This window comes from Haliotis asinina, chromosome 2 (genome assembly GCF_037392515.1).
Source record: "Haliotis asinina isolate JCU_RB_2024 chromosome 2, JCU_Hal_asi_v2, whole genome shotgun sequence".
Classification (NCBI taxonomy): Eukaryota; Metazoa; Mollusca; class Gastropoda; order Lepetellida; family Haliotidae; genus Haliotis; species Haliotis asinina.
The window spans coordinates 92,106,424-92,127,461 of NC_090281.1; the positions used below are offsets into that span (position 1 = coordinate 92,106,424).

A 21,038-nucleotide genomic window follows, 5' to 3' on the forward strand; every position below is an offset into this window, starting at 1 on the left:
GTAACAATCTCAGACAAACATCAACTTCGAAAAAATGTATAGCAAGAACAAGAACGTGATGCAGGACTAGATGAAGGATGTGTAGCAGGACGTGTGGCGGGACCAGATGAATCAAGGATGTGATACAGAACCAGATGAATGATGTTATGAAGGATCAGAATATGGACGTGGTGAAGTGCCACATACGTAGTCATACGTAATGCAGGGCCAGACGATTGAAGGATGTGATGCAGGACCAAATGAAGCCTGTGATGCAAGACAAGATGCGGGAGGATCAGATGAAGGACGTGTAGCAGGGATGTGATGCAAGACCAGATGAAAGACCTGGTGCAGGACCAGGTGAAGGACGTGACACAGGACTAGAAGAAGGACGTGATGCCGTACCAGATGAAGGTCGTGATGCATGATCGGATGAAAGACGTTATGTAGGACCAGATGGACGTGATGCAGGACATAATGCAGGATGTAATGAAGGATGGGTTGAAGGACGTGTTACAGGAATTGTTGTAGGACTTAACGCAGGGCACGATGACGGACCATATGGAGGACGTGACGGAATATGCGATGTAACACACCATTTAGAATATAAAGTAGGTTGTATTGTTGTGGCGGTTGATGTGATCATCAAATAACATGCCCACTAAGCATCTCAACACAACAGACTTCTTTGAAGACACTGTGTACAACCGTTTGGTGTTCAACATGGGGACAAGCTCCAGATTTCTATCATAATGTATAAATATAATATATAGCGATAACATAATCGAGGTTCTATATCAGTGACACTATGTCTTTCTTTTATAACTAAAGAAGAGTTTTATTGACTTATTGAATGATGTTACACGCAAAATTTCGATTGCAAGAAGAATCAGCTTAATTTAGAGGCTAGTCCAAGACTTCAAAGGTTAGAACTAAATTTTCCTTGGATACACTTTTTCAATTTAAGGTGTATCAGTTTTCAGTTTTCAATGTAGTATTCACTAGATACCATGCCGTGGGCAAAATACAGGAGTGATTAAAAAACGTTCTGTGCACTTTATCGAGCATCGTGGCTCTGTAAATGATGACAAAAACGTGAGAAGCAGTGAATTCATTGCCGCAAACAATGGTAAACATGAGATCTCCGAGGAGATATTAATCAAGTGCCAATAATGTACTTTCATTTGGCTATAAATGAAAATAACTGCGTCGAACAAAATATTTTCCTGTGTACGAAATGTAAATATGTATAAAAATGTACAGTTTTATGTCAAGTCTTGAGTGTGGCCTCCCCTCTCCCTGGGTTGTTTCTTCAAGAACGTTGTCTCCGCACCAACAGCCCGTCACCCAGTCACACACGTATGTCAACTTCAACGATATCGATGCTACTCAGAAATGACACGCTATCGATCTCCGTCACGTTGCTGAAATACGGCATGCTGAAGTATTCGGCTCCATCCACAGATACCTGCATTCAGACATAAACAGACAGACGATATTACTTAGTCCAGAACTCTACATGCTTGTATTGAAAATTGTTTGTGTGTGTGTATGTATGTATCTGCATATACATAATATAGTGAGTGAGAGAGAGAGAGAGAGAGAGAAAGAAAGAGAGAGGGGGAGGGAGAGTTTTACATTTGAATTGTAGTACTTTCTCAAGTATATATGTATAAAACTTTTCTCTGGTATTCACATATTATATTTCTCTACAGTGTTCACAGTGCCTGTTTTCAAATTGCTACCTACTGAAATAAATAAAAAATGGATAAGACCTCATGCTTCCATTTCCAACAGTTTCCTTTGTTATTAATATTGTTATTTATGCACATCGGAATCCCCGTCTCAGAACGCACAACGTTTAAGGCGTTTTAAGATCTACACCTTCGGCTTTACCTGTATTTTGTCTTCCCTCGTCTCCACTAGGCAGCTGGCTGTCCTGTTGACAGGGGTGAATGGGTCACGAGTCGCATCAGTTCCAACCTGATCCCAGACGCCACCCTCTCTCGTGTACCACATTACGGTACCGCTGACCAGAGCTCTCATTTGAAGTGCGACGTCGTTATTACTATAGTACATGTTAAAAGTGAAACTGCAAAAAGAAACATATGCCTAAATCATCACATTTCTCTCAAGACCTGGAAACCTGGAAGGAACATTGTCGCGTTGTCGTGAAGAGTGTCAAAACTTGCTTTTTTTCAAGATATTTTAGTTCCATATTTTATTCTGTGAAAGGTTACCAATGAGACTAAGATAAAAGGGATAAAAAGTCAAATTACGTCGCGTTGTCCCATTGACGTCCCATCTAAAACGTGTCAAAACAACGCGGCAATGTCAAGTCTAGGACGCCATAGATCCATACGTTCGTGGTGTGCAGTCTGTTTTACATAAACATTCCTTACATATGACGGCTTGTCAGTGTGAGGGGCGGTGGTAACTTAGTGGTTAAAACGTTCACTCCTCATGGCGGAAATCCGGATTCAATTCCCCACATTGGCACTGTGTGCAAAGTCTGGTTTACCCCGCCGTGATATTCTGGAATATTGCTAAAATCGGCGTAAAACCAAACTCTCTCACTCACTTTATGTGTGAGAAAGACCTCCCGGGTGCAGATCTCAGACGTGGCACCGAGGAACACATGGGCGTGGTGGTCCTCCGTTTTAAAAACAGTTAATTTCAAACATATGTTTTCTTTTGTGAGCGACTGGAGTGCACGTTAAACTCCATCAGAGTTCAGATGGTTTGCCAGTATTACACTCTTCAAAAAAGTAAGCGCAAATTCCAAAAGTAAGGAAATCTAGTAAACGTATTTAAGTGTGCATAAGTCGATGAATCACGTCCAACGCTTGGTCGATATGCTCGAATCCCCAATATTTGGTCGGAAATTCTTCGAAGACAAGGCAGTTGTTCTGCAGTGTCACTTGCTGAGGCAAATCGGTGACGTATTTGAAATACCCGGATGAACCGACCCTCAGTAGGAGTGGTTACCCTTGGTCTTCCACTTCAAGGACGATCCTGGTACGAATTGAAGCGGCTATGTCGAAGTCGTAGTCAAGATATGTTGCTGTCGTGGACGTTGGCGACTTGAATTCCCTGCTTCCAAACGGCCTGGAGATTTTTCGGTCAGTAGCATTTAATCTTCGCATTTTTGTATCTTTGTTTACGTCGTACATTTCGTAGTGAAAAGAAGAATTTGGTTTGGCATTTTATATTCTGTGTTTCAAGTCGTGTGTCCGACACACTGCACACGGATTTCCTCCTTGACAAATACAGAAAGATTCAAAAGCCACAAGGGATGGTTATACTTACATGGATCCCGTCAGACGGGCGGTGAAGTAGATGCTGGCCCCAACGTACATGTTGCTGGGAATAGAGACCGTGAACGGTGAAACCTGAAAGTTTATTTAAACAAGGAATACTGATACCCGCGGTATTCACATCAACAGGTTCACAAAAGAACTGGCTTTGCATAGTTTGTGATAGAATCATCATTGCGAACACCTGTTATCATGTGAGATGGATTCCCGTGCACTGATACCAGTTTTCTTACTGGTATGGAAATGATACTTAATTACTTTAAGAAATTTGAGATATAGCAGTTTGCAGATGCAGGTTAGCTTTCAACATCTCTAGAACCTTTCATAACTGTGTGATCAAATGCGTTCCCCGGAGACCAGTCCGGTCTGTCGCAAGAGGCGGCAAACGGGATTGGGTGGTCAGGTTTGCTGATTAGTTGACACATGTCATCGTATCCCAGATGTGCAGATCAATGTTTATGCTGTTGATCACTGACTCCATTATTTACAGACAGCCACCAAATAGCTGAAATGTTCTTAAGTGCAGTGCCCAATGGTTGAATTCGATTTCCATTGTATATTGTCTTTTATCTCGCTGTTTAATAGCACATGAGTATCATGACCTGGGGCAGAATGTGTGTCGTTGAAGAGCAGGCGATATAAAAGCATAATGTCATGCTATTGATTTGATATACCTTGAATGATGGGGGCAGAATGAATCCTTAGTATCCACCATAACAGTACTTAATCTGGCTGTGGGCAGCATTCTTTTTTAACAATTATGTCGAGCTCGCAATGTAAAGTGCGAAAGTGTAGCTACTTGGAAAATACTTTAGTAGATATTGTGAACAATACACCGTGCATTATGCTGTTTGTTGCATTGTAATGCCACTGACCAGTTTTTTAATAGGTCGGGTCATGTTTAAGTTCATGATCCACAGTTCAGTATTTAATGCTAGGGACGTTCAGTACCTCGTGACGGGTGTTTTCAGTTCGCAGTGTTCTAATGGAAATCAGTACACAAACGATAGTGACAAAATATTGCACTATTCAACTATTCCATGACGTGAGAACCATGATCATGTGAACGATAATTTGGAGAAATCATACCATCTCCCGTGCATCACCAGATGATACCGACAAACTGATTAGGCCTCTCTAAAGGATATTAGTTCGAGAATCAGATGTCTCTAAAGGATTTCAGTTCTAATATAAGATCACTCTAAAGGATACCAGTGCTAGTATCAGGCCGCTCCTTAAGGATATCAGTTCTAGGATCAGACCTCTCTAAAAGGTATCAGGTTGTGTCAGACCACATTAAAGGACATCAGTACTAGTATGAGGCCACTCTTACGGATATCAATTCTAGGATCATACCTTTCTAAATGCAAGGATGAAAATATATGGATGAACAACTTCTTCATTCCTATGAGTGCAAGTTGTTCATCCATATACTGTCATCCTTCCTTACTTCTGAAATTTCTAAATGCCTCTCAAAGAAACTTCCTAAAGAGCATCAGGTTTAGAAACAAACTTTTCTGATGGATATCAGTTCTACGATCATACCTCTTTAAAGGGTTTCAGTACTGTAATCAAAGGATTTCAGATGCAGTGCCAGCCATCCTAACCGATTCTACCCTTGGAGAGTATCCCTTTTCAGTGAAATTTAGGGGACTCATTTAATCCTGACACAGAATAACATACTGCCACACGTATCGACTACAACGCAGCACGACCATATGTATTCAAGGAGGATAGAGTCACGGTGTTGCAGGGTACTCTCTGAGTAACAGTTAGACACAAATCCTTTTACCTGATTAGTCCAGTGAGTCTTTTCACAGTTGCCCGTAATTGTTGGCCAGAAACCCTCATCATCACACAGTAATGGCCCAGGATCGCTTGTCAACTTGTAACCGTCGTTGCACACCACGTTCGCTGTCTCGGAGCCGTTTACGACGGAAGTCTGTATTGAGCTGAAGGGCACAGGACTTGGATTCAGAGGAGGACATCGTGCTGTCAGGGCAAAAAGAGAACTTTGCGAGTGCAATTTTTTGAGAACTTTAATGTTTGGTGTATGATTTCTGTTATGATTTCTGTACATATCGCCACGGAAAATGGAACATGATAAGGAGTATCGGAGTTCAGCAACACCCCAAACACTACTAACACGGAGTAACAAAAGAATTCACATAGTTCGGCATTTCCAGCTTGCAATACAGAAAATGTTAATGGCATGTAAGTGGGATACATTGGGTGGCTCAGCCAGTCATATAGTTATGTTTTAGGTAAGACAAGGAGGCATGTTTGGCAAAGGTTTGCCAGCTGTGTCATTCCCACATAAGCTGGTTTGAAATACGACATAATATCCATTTACGAACGCGTTTCACGAAGTTTGTAACTGAATTCAACCAATATCATGGTAAGAGTCATCACGCAACCTGTTCTCACATACACTTGAAACACCAATGTAAGGAATAGAACCAGGTCTTTCGGTGTGACAAGCGGAGGCTCTTAAGCGAACAGCCTACCCGATCTCCGATCCCCCTTCCTCACCCCCGTGTTGATTTTGAAGGCCCACATTGGAACAGACCAGACAGCCAAATGTAAATCATTGAATTTCCTTCTGACGTTCAATACCATCATTGCGTTTAATGGCACTTTATCGATTTAGTTTGAATACAATTGGTGAGTATGTCTTATCTTGTCAAGTAGGGGAAATTGATTTTTCATTCCATATTGCTATTTCTTTTGGAATGATTGAAAGAAAATAATACAGATTTAAATGGATGCGTTGAGAGAATCCTGCTAATCGATTTCAATCGATTTCTATTGCACTTGAGGTCGTTGTTAGTTTTGGTTGGATATTTTCTAGGTACCTCTTGTTGGATCCTAAATCTATGCCAAATACGCAAAAGAAACTGAACACAGACATGTTTTTAGTATTCATTGTCATAATTTCTTACGAAATTCGTGTGTGCGAAGTTTCCTTCAATGCACCTTTGTCGAGTTGATTTTAAGTTCGTCAAGCACTGTTTGCATGTTGATGCTCAATGCACACTTTGGATGTTTGCATTTCAGTGTCTAACACTCACGCATGTTTTATTTTTTTCATTAATTTGCACAAATGTACCTGCAGAAAAGATTACTTTGCTATCAAATGTATCTGCATTCGTAAATGATGGTAGCACTATGTCGCGATAAACTGCAGAAAGGAATTAGGCAAAAGAGGGACATATTAGTGCACATAATCTCTTATTAGACTTTATCAACAAAATCCATCACTGAGCAGTAGTTGAATATTGGTGCGTTCGAAAATGCTTTCCTGCGATATTTGAACAGGAAATTTTCGAACCCACGAATGTTCAGCTACTGAAGTCACGTATTGTCATAAATCGTTCAAAATGTCACTGAATAGTCATCCGTAAAATTCTTCACCTCTAACCCAAGATCTTGTGTTGTTTCGTTTAACGGATCATGAAACTGGACCTATACGTTTTTGTCGTCTAGTCTATTTTGTAGTCTGAAACAACCTTCTGAATAGCTGGTCCCGTAATTCCACACAATAAAAAAAACGACTGTAATTACTATCATATGTTAGTTTGAGTTTAATGTTAGAAATCAGACGGCAAAGCAAGCTCATTTGGTATAAGCATTTGAAACAACATCCCCTATCAAGTTTTCAATCATCTGTTGTCTTCCGCAGGTCACACTCGCTACAGACATTGTTAATTGAGATGTTACACCAACCCTTTTATTGCGTGTATCGCCCCCGTCTACTGCAACAGACATAGTTTTTTTTCTGTGGATATGAAGAATGACAATCGGCAGTGTTTATCGTCATAACATAACACTTTACACTCTTTTTCTTTGCTATAATTTTTAAACTATTCTTATACTAATACATATTAGATTATCCTAACTTTATAACGTGTGCTCAGTTGAAAGCTATTTACACCACTGGTGTACCAGAGACGATAGCGTATGTATTTAACAACGCACCTGTCCCAATCTAATCCAGCATACATTCATTCCCTGTTCATCTCTATAACATTATCTGTTTAATTTGTTTATCGCTGCTCTCTCAACAGTATTTCACTTGTATGCCACAGAATGTAAATAAACGCATGAGGAAGATACAACCCAGTGTTTGATATCATACCAACAACCTCCAGCGACGCAGTGTGGAGGTGATACTATGCATTAACAATGTCTGCCCACCTGATTTCAACCCTCATGTTTCATGAGACAACTACTACCCAAAGATGGGAGTCTCTTTAACACTTTGTAGCAGTGTTTTATTAATGCTGTAATTCATCACATAATTCATAAACATCATTCATCACATATTCCATAGACACCATTATCTGTTCAATGTTCATTTGCTCCATATTGATGTGAAGTTGAATCCCACCTCTGCACATCTTCACTTTTTTCTTCTGTTTCTGGAGCCTTGTCAACAAGGATTTCCCTTCACTTCCTTTCTATTCTTAGCCAGGTAACCCACCCTTTAGGAGTTTCCCTTTTCTATTAATAGGACACATCAAAGACTTCCTTTGCTGTGCTACCTATGTTCCTATTGGCTATTGTGCGATCTGCCCTTACTTCCTTTGGCCACATGTTTCTCACCTCAGTTCACTAGCTGTTGCTAAGGTGGAAACATCATTTCCTTTTCCAGGTATGGCCAATTTTCTTTACTTCATAATTCCCTATAAAAAGGTGCAAAATGCTTTAAACAATAAAATAATATGAAATATAATAAATAAATATATATATATATATATATATATATATATATATATATATATATATATATATATATATATATATATATATATATATTGTTACGGTTAAGAATTTACCGTGACAATAATGTAAGAAATTCCCTTGTGAACCGGCAAAATAGAACAAAGACAAGTTGTTTACGTTCAAATAATATATTGTTATGTAACGAGAGCAAGGTATACAAAGTCACAAGTCCATATCACAATGTAAATTTCAGATACATTTCAAGAGAGACAAAATATAAGTCAGTGGGTCACAGAATACAATATAACAAACTTCCCAAAGTCTTGGTGTGAGAGAGAATCAACTATGGCAGAATGTCAGTGATCGGTGCGACAGCAGATAATGTAGGTCTGGCGTTGACGGGTTTTGATGATAAAGCGTGGCAGAGATGTAAATGAGTGTGAGTGTCCCTCCGCACGGCAACCAGCCTTTATATATATTTACAAAGTCATTTCCCGAAAGTTCGGGCACAAACGAACATCGTAAACACTGTAGAATGGTCTCGAAACAGTATCCCGGAAGTAAACATCGAAAACTAGGAACCAATAAATTCCGGAAAACCTGAATGCTAAAAAATGTGTTCACAAGATATTAAAACGAAATGTGATCCATCATATTTAATATTCAAAACACGAAATGTTGCGACCCAATAATAATTATTACCGGTTTAATAACATAAATATAGAGGAAATACACACTCGTAACTATATATATATATATATAAAATATAATTAAAAGTAATATTTAATCAATAATTCTACAAATGTAGGAATATATAACTTTATGCAGGTGCTTTAAAGGGTTATTGTATAATTTGCTGTGATATATTAAACTATTTAGTATTTAAAATTATCAGAATTATTTACTTGATTCCCAAATTTTTTTACTTCACTGGCTGCTGCTGAGGTGGAAACATCATTTCCTTTTCTAGGACTTGTCTCAGCAACAGCGTCATTCCACATTAAAATAGATCTTCATCATCACCACCATTGCCTTGCGTTGGCAATGGGTTGAGATATCTGCTGCTCAATTGGCAATTGGCAGCACAAGGGCGTATCCTTAAATTGATCAACCGATTGAAATTATTTTACCGATTAATATCTCCGTCTTGATTATTAGGATAAGAAATAATAACTTTCTTAGTTTAACTTCAATTCAAATCGATTCAGTTTATTGTATTCACGGCCTCAGACCCATGTACAAATAAACATAATATCATACATATTTACTTGGGCAATGGAAATTTCAAATATTTGGCATGTATGATTACATTTCTTTTCATCTTTTCGTATCAAATAGAAATGACCTGTTTACAAAAAAAACCCCTTATGTTCCACACAGTTTCGATATTATTATCAGGCATTGTGCAAAACATTACAGGATTACAATCCTTAATGTATTTTTGTAGAATATATTGTTTTCTAATTTCATTATACACTGTACCTTTCAAAATAACTTAAAATTCATCATCTTTTCAAAGTTTTAGTCCTAATATGTCTTCTTTAGGTATATGATTTTTACGACCGATATCTACCTGCAATTGGGCGCCTCCAGGTCTTGGTAAAGCTAAGTATTGTCTCAAAGCCGAAAGTTGTTACATATTTTTCTGGGAACATATTGTGTTTATATAAAGAATATGTGTCGTATCTAGTACTCTCAGTTATAAATGAGTGCTATTCTTGTATAGAAACACCTTTTAGTGTCATCTTTACCTCGTGTAGAAATAACTGACAATGGCCAACTTCTTGATATATCCATGCGTATTCGAGACCAAGTTTAAATAGTGATTCTCTAATAAATGACACCCTGTTAACTCTCTTTGTATATCTAAACGAAATATCGTATTATACGCCTTTTGGAAATCTGTTATCTATCATGTGTAGTAATAATAACCAATAACTAATGCATCTAGTAAATGTTTCTCCATAATTTGGGAATCTGCCACATTCACCAGCAGCCATTACACCTACAAATCTTTTACAGCAATTTTGTAGACTATCCCTTGTTTACATCAAACTGGAGGGGTATCCTGAGAAAGCCCGGTAGTTCCGGCAAAAGTTCACATGACCTAGATCGGCTCGAAAACGTTCGCACACGTATCAACAATTTGAAGGGTTCAAAGGAAATGAACCTCGAAAACTAGGTAGCATGATTGCTCTCCCAGTCAGGCTACGTTGGGGAATCTGTGTCCAGCATTTTGTCCCTCTATAATTTTTCATGTAGTTTTACCCCCATAACGTATCTTTTTGTCATTATTTCGACGCAAAAAAGACTTTTCACATAGCCACTGAGAGTACCACATACACTACGCTCCGGTGTAAATTTGGCTCATGTCAGTGTCGTTAGGTCCGCTGTTCTATTAGCAGCATGTTCAAAATAACTGTGTTACGAGAGTGTATTTTCTGTAAATTGTGTTACTGATTAAGCACTAATTATTATTTGGGTGATAATGAATATGGGTCACATTTCGTATGTTCAGTACTTTTCGAATTTGGTAGCAGGCTTTAAGATAGCGCTTTAGAGTTACCTCCTCTTGACTAAGTATTTTGATTAGTTATGCCTACTTCCGGGCGACTGCTAGAAGATTCTACGTTGATGGCGATGGTCGCGAAGTGCTCGAAAATTCTTGAATCATTGACTTTGTATATAAAGGCTGGTTGTCGTGTTGACGACACAGGACACACAGAGATTAACTGGAGTATATAAATCTGCCTGCCTCCATCAACAATTGACCTACATTACCGCTGCCTGACCGCTCGCTGTGTTACATTCAGTAAAACTCTTTCTCACTCTCACACCATGACTTCGGTGAGTTGACATTATATTTGTGACCCATGACTCGGTTGCATTGTACATTGTATCTTGCTGGTTGTTTTGCCGAATACAAATATCAGACTTCTCACTGTTGTATTTTGCTGGTTCTGAGGCGATTTCTTATACCTTTTGTCACGGCAAATTATTCAAGGTAACAACTCTCAGTCAAATGAAATATCAGGAAAAACACCCAGAACATCTTAAATTACCTACAGAAACACCCTAAAGTATATTCGTTTCCCCTAAACATTCGCATTATATTGGATATGGTCATTTGTTCTTGAAAATATCGCGGATTATGTAGAAGTGGGTAAAGAACAACTTCATAAGAACTGAATGTCAGTTTGTGTGTTTGCACTGAAATGCATTACATTGCCTGGTTTGTTCAAGGCCTGATTAGATTAGAACGTTTGTCTGGTGTGGGTTGTTCGAAACCCTGTCATGTCATACCGGAAAAGAGAAACCTTGGTAGTTGTTGTTACCCTGCTTTGGTATTAGAGGATTAAAAGAAACTACTATGCTCGGGGTCAGTGGAATATCAGCATTAGCCCTGAATAGTACAAACAGCCGAAAACCTACACACAAGCACATACACAGACACAGTAAGACACACGCACGTAAACACACACAAACACGTGCAACAATATAAAAACAGGGCGTTAAACTCCATTTCACCTCACCTTACCACACCTCAACTCCATATTAACTGATGAAACCTATGATTGACAAGACATGTCAAGATAGGGTAGAAATACGAGAAATGTGATGGAGTTACGACGTTTATCACGGCGCGAGTCACCAGGAAGGGGCCTCACACACATTTCATGCATCCGTGAAAGGAAGCGAGCCCGGGTCTTTAGCGCGAAGGGACCGCTTTTGTCAGTATAAAAAGGACTGATTGGTTACTGAGCATCAGTCAACGCAAATGGGATACGGTGGCATGTTTCAACCTGACCACCCGATAGTTGCCTCTTACGACAAGCATGGGTTACTGTTGACTTAATCTAACCCGGATGTCACGAGTATAGTGTGATGATGGATCAGACACAGCTTCACATTTCTCAGACAATGACCTTCCTTTCAGCCGATCCAAATTTGCTCGTGTGAAAACGAAAATAGACATCACAAACAACTCTGGTTACACTGAATTCCAAGCCCGTGCTTCATAAGAAAATGCTATTTACAAATAAATTTTAATTTTAAACTTTAATAACATATTTCAATATTTTATGGCGAAGTGCAGGCAGCATGACCTTAACTAAGGTGTCACAGATTGCTCATTTGATGAGGTCGTAAAATGATTCACAATGCCTCTGGCTCACTGGTTATACTTGTTATGTGTTGTTTGCGCTTATTTGGTGTAGTTCTGTAACGCATAATGACATTGATTTAATGTCAGTTCTGTACCAAATCACCAAAGTTTTTCTGCGGCAAAACCTCGTTTTTGAGATTTCCACGATTTCCAGGTTTCCGTTTGTCAAAGCTCACTGTGCGACAGAGCACGCTGTGGACGTGTTTACACGGATTATAAAGAGCATGGTGTTGCAATACACAAGTGCTCAGATGTATCAATCATACTGATTAATAATTATCTATCCAGGTAAATGAATTAGTCTAAAATTTCTGGACTAGTTATTGCACCAAGATGCGGACCCCAGACAGCTGGAAAGGAGTTTATCATTTACTAATACTCAACAGCGTTCTGATATTTGAACATTTTCCCAACTCCACCAAACATTTGTTTAAGAAACTATCATCACTGAAAAAGCATAAGTTGTTATCTGTCGAGACGGGGTGAAACTGCAGAAACGGGACAGCCACTATCTCGTCAAATGCTGACGTGAAACAGTTAGTGATTAAAGTGTACGATTATTTCGTGCTGAAGCCGAAAGGGTCAAACCAAGTTATGCCATTAATAAATAATTATCCCGTAAACGGGCATACAAAAGCTTTAAGTGTATCAGCAAGGGTACTGTCAAATGTTGTGAGTGTGATGCAAAGCAGGCAGAGGTCGTGTCAAAATCACACAAATTAAAACATTTGGAAAACTTTCGAAAGAACCTTGTAAGGCAGTCTATCAACAAGCTCTATTGTGGAAACAAATACATGTCGCTGAAAATTTTAATAAAAGCATTTGAATCAAGAACATAACCTCAGAGTATCAAAGTACAAACTCTAGTGACTCTTAAACTCGTTCAGGTATCGTTATAAGAAAATTTCGGGGGAGAATAGGTCAGTATACTGTGAACGCCCTGATATCGGTCGCTTGAGAAATAATTTTCTCAGGGTAATAAAGAAGAAGCGCGAGGAAGGGTTCGAGCCATTTACTTGGACGAGACCTGGGTCAATGCCACGCTCACTGCTAGCAGTCAGTGGCTACCCGATGGGGGTGATAAGGGGTCACGTAGAAAGCTGCCTCTAGGGAAAAGGGAAAGACTAATCATTCTCCATGCTGGTTGCTCCAGCAAAGAATTCTCCCATGCTTCGACTTGGTATTCACAGCAGAGTCCACAGATAACAGAGACTACAATACCGAGATGGGTGGTGCGGTTTTCCTCGATTGGGATAAGAACAAGTTGGTGCCAGCTCTACCAGGGACGTCTTTTATCATAATGGACAGTGTCCCATACCACAGCGTGCAGGGCCCTGACTGTAAAGGCCCGACACTGAACAGTCGAAAAGTTGATATGATATCATGGTTCGACAAATTTCAGATCGCACGGCTTTCAAAGGAAACCCACAAAGTTGAACCTTTCCACAGAGTTGACAGTTACATAAAACGTAAGGGTCACGATATTCTGCGACTTCCATCCTATCAACCCCACTGAAATGATATGAGGTATTTTCAGAGGAGATGTTGCCAGATCAAACACAACTGTTTTATGATGTAGAGTGTTAGTTAAGGAATCCCTTAACAATATCACGACTGAAACTTAGCCAAGGTAGCTAACGTCATTGAACAAGGTTACTGGTCTCGGGATGGTTTGTTACAGGCAACTGTGGCACCACGTGTCATCCCTTTAAGTCGTAACTATGTCACTACGACAGACGAGGAACCGACAGGTCTCCCGGAATAGATTTTCAGATGTCCCCCGCCATTACTGGCTGTTCCGTTTCTGCGTTTTCACCCCGCCGCGACAGATAACAACTTTTCCATTTTCAATGATGATAGTTTCTTAAACACCTGTTTTGGTGGAGTCCGTAATATGTTCAAATAATGTTTTAAGAAGGTTGCTGGGTTTTAGTAAATGGTAAACATCGGTACTATTTATATTTATGTGGCAATAGTGTACAATGATAAAATTTGCAATTCATCGGTGCGTTTCTGACCCAAACGGAGTGAAGTTGACTTGGTACGCGATTTATGCATATAACCCTGAGATCCGGCTTAAAACAATGACATGGAGGCAAACTGACGTACATCAGTGCATATGTTCATAAATCCATGGCCACCGTATAACTAAGAGCGTCAAACAAACGTATTTAACATATCTTTTGACAGACATGCTTTATATACACCACAATTTACAAACGTAAATGAGGTTTGTGTTTTATCTTATCTGTATAATGTGTATGTTATCAAAATGACAAAACTTACGTCTGAAGTACGCCTCTCCTGCTGAGGGCTGAAGAGAGGAGTCCGCAGCTCGAAACAGAGTAGAATGGAGGCGGCAAGTGTTGGACCCCTCATTGTAGAAGAAACTCAAACACCCTACAGTCTTTTGACAAGAAAGCGCACATGTCAGTTGTTGTTCCGTGTCTGTTTCTGCTGATAATAGACTGTCAGCACTTATTGAATCAGTCAGTGCTTTTTGTGGGTAAAACTTAACATGATCACAAGCCGAAATTTTACGTGTAAAAGACAAAATTACAAACACGCAATATTTACACAGAAACCACCCCGCGATGTCCATGGTCAAATGGTAGAGATTTCACGGTTAAGGTGATGTGCAGGAGTTCGAGGTGGCACGTTCAGCCAGATTGGCTGCCTTATGTTTACCGATAGTCTCTAAGGTAATATTGATTTGGTGTCATCATCGCAGTGCTAAAATCCAAAAGGCTAGAGGCCAGGGTTATGGTGAAGGTTTTGGTTGAGAGGATATATTAAAAGACACTGGCGTGAGATTCTTAATCTACAATCGACTTTCCTTTCAATGATTGAATAACTGATCAGTGGCGTCTTGTACGCGTGTAAAAGGAACAAGTTACGGAAGTTCGGAATTCTCTCGTGTCATTTGTATCATGGCGGGTATTTCTGTATTCGAAGCTTTACGACGTGCTGTCACCTCTTTTGAGGAACAATTTTTTTCCTCGTCGTAGTTGATTGGTGTATGGCTGTCAATGCTAACACAGTGCCACACGTACGGAATGCATTTATAGACACAAACATCAAACATGGCATACAGAATTACAATGACTGGCTTTCTTTTTATGTTTTGAGCGTTTCGAACGTGAGTTAGCCGTAGGCATGTTTGGCAGTCACTCCATGCAGGTTCATTCTCCATGGAACTTACACAACGCGAAAGTCGATTCCTGAATATGCTACGGGAAAATTTCTGGTGTCCCTCGCCATGATTTGCTGAAATAGTGCTAAAAGCTGCCCAAAACTTCACTCACTCGCTCACTTACACAAAGCGAAAGTCGGTTCCTATATATGCTACGGGAAAGCATCACAATTACCCTCTTTGTTAAGCCTCTGCACAGATGGGTAGCCTAATGGTTAAGGCGTTCACCGTCAGGCTGAAGACACGGCTTCGATTCCCCAGACGATTACAATGTGTGAAGTCCATTTCTGGTGTCCGTCGCCATGTTTTTGCTGAAATAGTACTAAAAGCTGAGCAAAACTTCACTTACTCGCTCACTCACATCCTCCTCCTCTTTGAAAACTTTGTACACATCGCTAACTCTAGAGGGAGAACTAACAAATGACAGCATTAATGTTCTTCCATATATATCAACCGAGCAGCTTTCAAACTTGTCCACAGACGTAATAAAGATAATATCATTAACGACTATGGTAGACAACTATTGGATGTGTGTAAACGTTTAGATGTATTAATTATATTATTAATTTTCGGATAGATAAGTGACATACGCTTTAAAGATCAATTATTAGCAATCTCTTTTCATTCTTATTTTTTTAAAACGGATACTAGTATTTTTAAGTCATATAATTGAAGCACGCATAAAATATAAATTTAAATGTCTTTCCATTGCTCCGTAAAGTCAAAATTGGATTTCAGCAACTGCATGCAATTAAATGCTTTGAAATTTTATCTTTAATATACTTCTCTAACGTAGGCGTATGTACCTAGGTAACCAATTGCAAAAATCATCAACGCAACAGTGCTCACGATTGGCAAGATGTGGAAATGAGATTAGTCTTGCACTGCACACAGCAATATTTCAACTGTGTGGCGTCGGTCTGTAAATAATCGAGTCTGGACCACACAACCAAGTGATTAGCTTCATGAGCATTCATCTGCATATTTGGGAACCGATGACATGTGTTAACCCAGTCAGCGAGTCTGACCTCTCGCCTCTTGCAACAAGCATGGGCTACTGAGTTCTAACCCGGATCTTCACTCATGTGATGGGCAAGGAGTTAACGGAGAAATACATCATCTTTGAGCAGATTACCAAAGGTAATCCCAACATGGCGGCCGGTAACTCAGCCGACATCCAGAGTGTGAGTTACCGACATCCTCGAGCGATTTTATAAATGCTTCTTCTTCAACACATACAAATTAATAAGCAGGTTCGGTGCATTCAATAATTTGCGCCATCAAGGTTTATCAGTGTGATGAATAACTTTGATTGCATACAGGCTGAAGACTGATATTTCAAGGAAACTAATCCCTAAGTGATCTACCTACAGCTACAGTGTTCCCAGAAATTATTGAGAAAATCTTTGTTTTTTTTCTTATGATGCTAAGATTGGAAAAAAGGGCTTTCACTATGCACTGAGCATACTAAATAAGGGAGACAACTCTTGAAGGCTTAGAAGGCAGCTCATTACGTCAAGAGTTATCTCCCTTGTCTGAGCAGACGGCTTCCTGTGTTGACATGGCAAAATGTACAGCAAGAGAGAAAAGAAAGCTCATTCTAGATGATTTTGAAAGGGGTGAGGCTGATGCTAAAGTGTTAACTTGTAGACATGGTATTCCTCTGTCTACAGTATACAGAACTTTGAAGAATATTCAAACAGGAACCGGGATAGAGCCCAAAGCAGGGGCAGGTCGGCCTAGGAAATTCAGTGTTGTGGATCGCCGAAGACTTGGGCAGATTGTGAGTAGGGGCAAATTGAAAAGTGTTGAAAACATCAGAAATGAAATGATTAGCAGAGGAAGTCCTCAGGTATGCAATGAAACAGTTAGGCAGGAATTACAGAGACTGAATTGGGTGAAAAAACGTGGAATTCCCTCACCGTTGATGAAAGATGCACAAAAGGAAAAACGTTTAAACTGGTGTCGGGCTCATGAAAATCAAGATTGGCATAATGTTTTCTTTTCGGATGAAAGTTCTGTTTGGCTTTTCCCTAATTGTGTGAAAATGTGGACCAACCTATCTACCAGCGACCAAAACATAGCCCGAAGTTTCACATGTGGGGTGGCATATCGGCTCGCGGAGTGACGCCATTGTGTGTTTTCACGGGAAACTTGACAAAAGAAAGATACGTTGACATTCTAAATGGTCACCTTCTTCCGACAGCACAAACATTGTATGAAGATGATTGGATTTTCCAGCATGATAATGACCAAAAACACACTGCACACTACACAAAACAGTGGTTGTCGGGCGAAAATGTTCAAGTTTTAGACTGGCCCAGTTACAGCCCAGACCTAAACCCAATTGAGAATGTGTGTGGAGTCATGAAGGACAGAATAAACCAAAAGGGACTGAGAAATATTGAAGATATGAAGGCCGAGGTGGTCCAATATTGGGATACCCTGTCACACGATTACCTACAAACTTTGATGGGTAGTGTGCCTAGGCGTATTCAGGCATGCATTGCTGAGCGAGGAGGTCTAACAAAGTACTAAAACAAGACTGAGACTGTAAAAGGATGATGTTTTAACATGTTTATGTAGGTAAAACGCCAGAAGTTAATAAACGTAATGAGTTACATGACGCAACATGATTCTCAATAATTTCTGGGAATACTATATGTTGGGTACTTATGATGCTGGTGACGCACGTTACCAGCTTCATTTTAGGTAGAGTGATATGGGAAACAACTCATATGGGTTACGACTTGCTCGTGCCATGTCACAGAATGACAAAACATTTACCATTGCTGTTGCACGATGTTTAACTTTAAATTACCTCACCATTACAGAAATGCAAGCAGCCAGACCGAGGATCCAGATGATATCGGTATGGAACAATCACAGTATGAAAGCCCACGGACGTTCTACTGGTGTTAATCTGGATGTTAAAGGGTGAATGAGTGAAGGTTTACGTCGCTTTCTGCCAATATCCCAGCAATATCGTAGTGGGGGCACTAGAAATGGGCGTCACACATTATTCCCATGGTGGCGTGAAGAGAATGTTTTATCAATATAATATGGATCAGACATATATTCACGTTTCCGATGTTGGGCTTTTCCAATTGTACAGACCGTTCAGCACATACCAGGATGAGAAGAACATACAGCCAGGTTCTGTTGGAGTTACTGGACAAGCATGCTGAGGGGAAGGAGAAGAGGATTTCACACAGGCCAGAAGCCACATGGCAATTCACCCAAGAGATTCAGACAGCCAAAGCTCAAAGACGGAGAAAGAAAGGAGATGGCGTAAGTCACGCCTTTGAAGTAGACCGTCAGTTCTACTGCTCCCACAGGAACAAGGTCTGATTAGGTGCTAAGCGCTCTAAGCAGGAGTTCCTGAATGCAAAAATTCAGGAAATCGCCACAGATTCTAATACCCTTAACAAACTAATGTTCTCCCTAATGGGAAAAGAAAGGAATTGTTCTCTTCCAAACATTGGAAGCTCAAAGGGTATTGCAATAGCATTTTCGAAATTCTTTTTCAATAAGGTCGAGCAGGTCAGAGAAACTTTCACAGATGTCAACTTTGATGCAGTTGGTGACTCGGATGAGGGTATGTTACCCGCAGAAGGACATCTCACTGTGTTCAGACCTCTCACAGAAGAACTCTTGAAACTGAAGGCGAAACCTATACAGTGTGCCCTTGACCCCATCCCAATCAAAGTTCTTTTGGACAATGTTGATATCCTGACCCAATCTCTTGTGAATATTGTAAACTGTGGTCTACAAACAGAATAAAGAAGCTGCCACTTTTCAGCGAGGCCGTGCACGTGGTAAAGCCACTGCTCAGGAAGGCTTCTAGTAGTAGCGAAGAGCTAAAACATTTCCGTCCTGTTTCCAAACTCTTTGAGCAAGCAGTTACTGAGAAACTCTCAGAGCGGCTTAAGTCCCATCATCTGTATGACTTGTCCCACTCTGCCAATCGTTAAGGCCACAACACTGAAACAGCACTTCCCAGAGTCCTGAACGACCTGCGACTAGGCGTGGACAGTGGACAGTTAGCCTTGCTTGTGCTTCTTGACCTCAGTGCAGCTTTACACACTACTGGCCATAGTCTCCACTGAAATGTGATTTTTGTATCTCTTGAACTCCTTTGATATGGATCACGTCGTACCTCAACGATATCAGCGTGTGCGTGTTGATGGCTCCCTGTCTGATCCGGTCCATTTGACACATGGCCTTCGCCAAGGTTCAGTTATTGGTCCGGTGTTGTTTACATTATACAACTCAACTTGGTCAAGTGATTGATGCTTACCGGATAAAGCGGCATCAATATGCAGATGATTCACAGTTAATTAACATCTTTGACCCTGGACCATCTAAGTCAACATCAGCAGCTACCAGGACAACTCAGTGTTGCCAGGATATCAGGACATGGCTGCTCCAAAACAGACTAAAGCTCATTGACGACAAAACTGAATGTATGCTTGTGGGTTCAAAGCTCAACCGGTCCCGAAGTAATCTACACACTCTTCAGTTTGGAAGCAGTCTCGCTGTCATCATCAGTGAAAACCTTAGGCGTCATCCATGATCCATGTACCCAAAGTCAGAACCGCCAAGTTTGGCCAAAGATCCTTTGTGTTCTCTGCAGCCATTAAGCAACATTGCCACTGTCACCATGTTACAAACATACACTATTACAAAATATCACATTATACACAATGTCACATATTCATCATTAATGGGTTGGATATTTATATAAGGCAAATATTAGACAATTGAACAGATGTTTCATATTGACTACATGAGTGGCATTTCATCAATGATTTTGCACAGACACACGCAGACACACATGTGCATGCGTAAGACTTTACAAAAAGACATGTGTGTACAGTCAGTGTAGGAAAGAGAGCCCGTGCCAATGTCCGAGACGAGTGTATTTTGTGGAGGACGAGTTTAGAAAGAATCTAGTCCGTCCCCATGTAGGGTCAGTTTTAGCAAACCAAAGATTATAACCTTTTTGAATATTGCTAAAGGATACTACAATAATCAAACAAACAAAATTATCTCAATTCGGGGAGATATATTTGGCATAAGAACAGATTTCTCTCCCGTAGCCTCTTGTAAACAAGTTTAGTAAGGATGTGGAGGACAGGCTAGATTTTGGCAGGACTGGTAAAATGTTTGACGAGACAGTCCTGTGTGTACAGGCTAGAGTTTCTACATCTTTCCAACGCTGGTACTGCTTACTAACAGAAGCAACTATGATGTTTACACACGTGCGTAACTTTTACCAAACACACCAGTGTGTACTTCTTACATTATCTGGCGTTGTTACACACACACGTGTTAGCTTCACTAACACAACTGTGTACACAAGGAACAAGGACAATTCTAAACAAACTCACTTGCCCACGGTAAGACCACACTGTGAGATCGCAAATCATAATTTCACTCGTAGCAGTGCACCCATGCGCATGCATAACGTTCGCGCGCGCGCGCACACACACACACACATACATCAGTGTGTTGCTATCAGTTTCACAAACCGTGGAAGTATACGCATCTCTCTCACTGGAGTAACTGGACAGGGAACAGATATTTGATTACAGATTCATTAATTCAACGCATCGCAATCAGATTTTGTGAATATGAGTTCGAATTCCCTATTACC

The 21,038-nt window shown here is 40.2% G+C and overlaps 1 protein-coding gene across 1 annotated transcript; it reads right to left on the minus strand.

Annotated features, from left to right (window-relative positions):
* Positions 1-1,951: 1,951 nt before the first annotated feature.
* LOC137272107 (uncharacterized) lies at positions 1,952-16,556 on the minus strand. The gene is made up of 6 exons (XM_067804466.1): positions 16,515-16,556; positions 14,473-14,593; positions 5,089-5,288; positions 3,289-3,371; positions 2,007-2,071; positions 1,952-1,962 (listed from the first exon to the last, which is right to left on the minus strand). The coding sequence occupies exons 1-6, from the start codon at positions 16,554-16,556 to the stop codon at positions 1,952-1,954; spliced, it is 522 nt and encodes a 173-aa protein (XP_067660567.1).
* Positions 16,557-21,038: the final 4,482 nt, after the last annotated feature.

Coding starts and splice junctions, on each gene's coding strand:
- LOC137272107 (XM_067804466.1), bottom strand. CDS start 16,556: ATGTCGGCTGAGTTACCGGCCGCCATGTTGGGATTACCTTTG. Junction 14,594..16,514: donor CCATGTTGGGATTACCTTTG/GTAATCTGCTCA, acceptor TCTTGTCAAAAG/ACTGTAGGGTGTTTGAGTTT. Junction 2,072..3,288: donor GCCCGTCTGACGGGATCCAT/GTAAGTATAACC, acceptor TTCTTTTTGCAG/TTTCACTTTTAACATGTACT.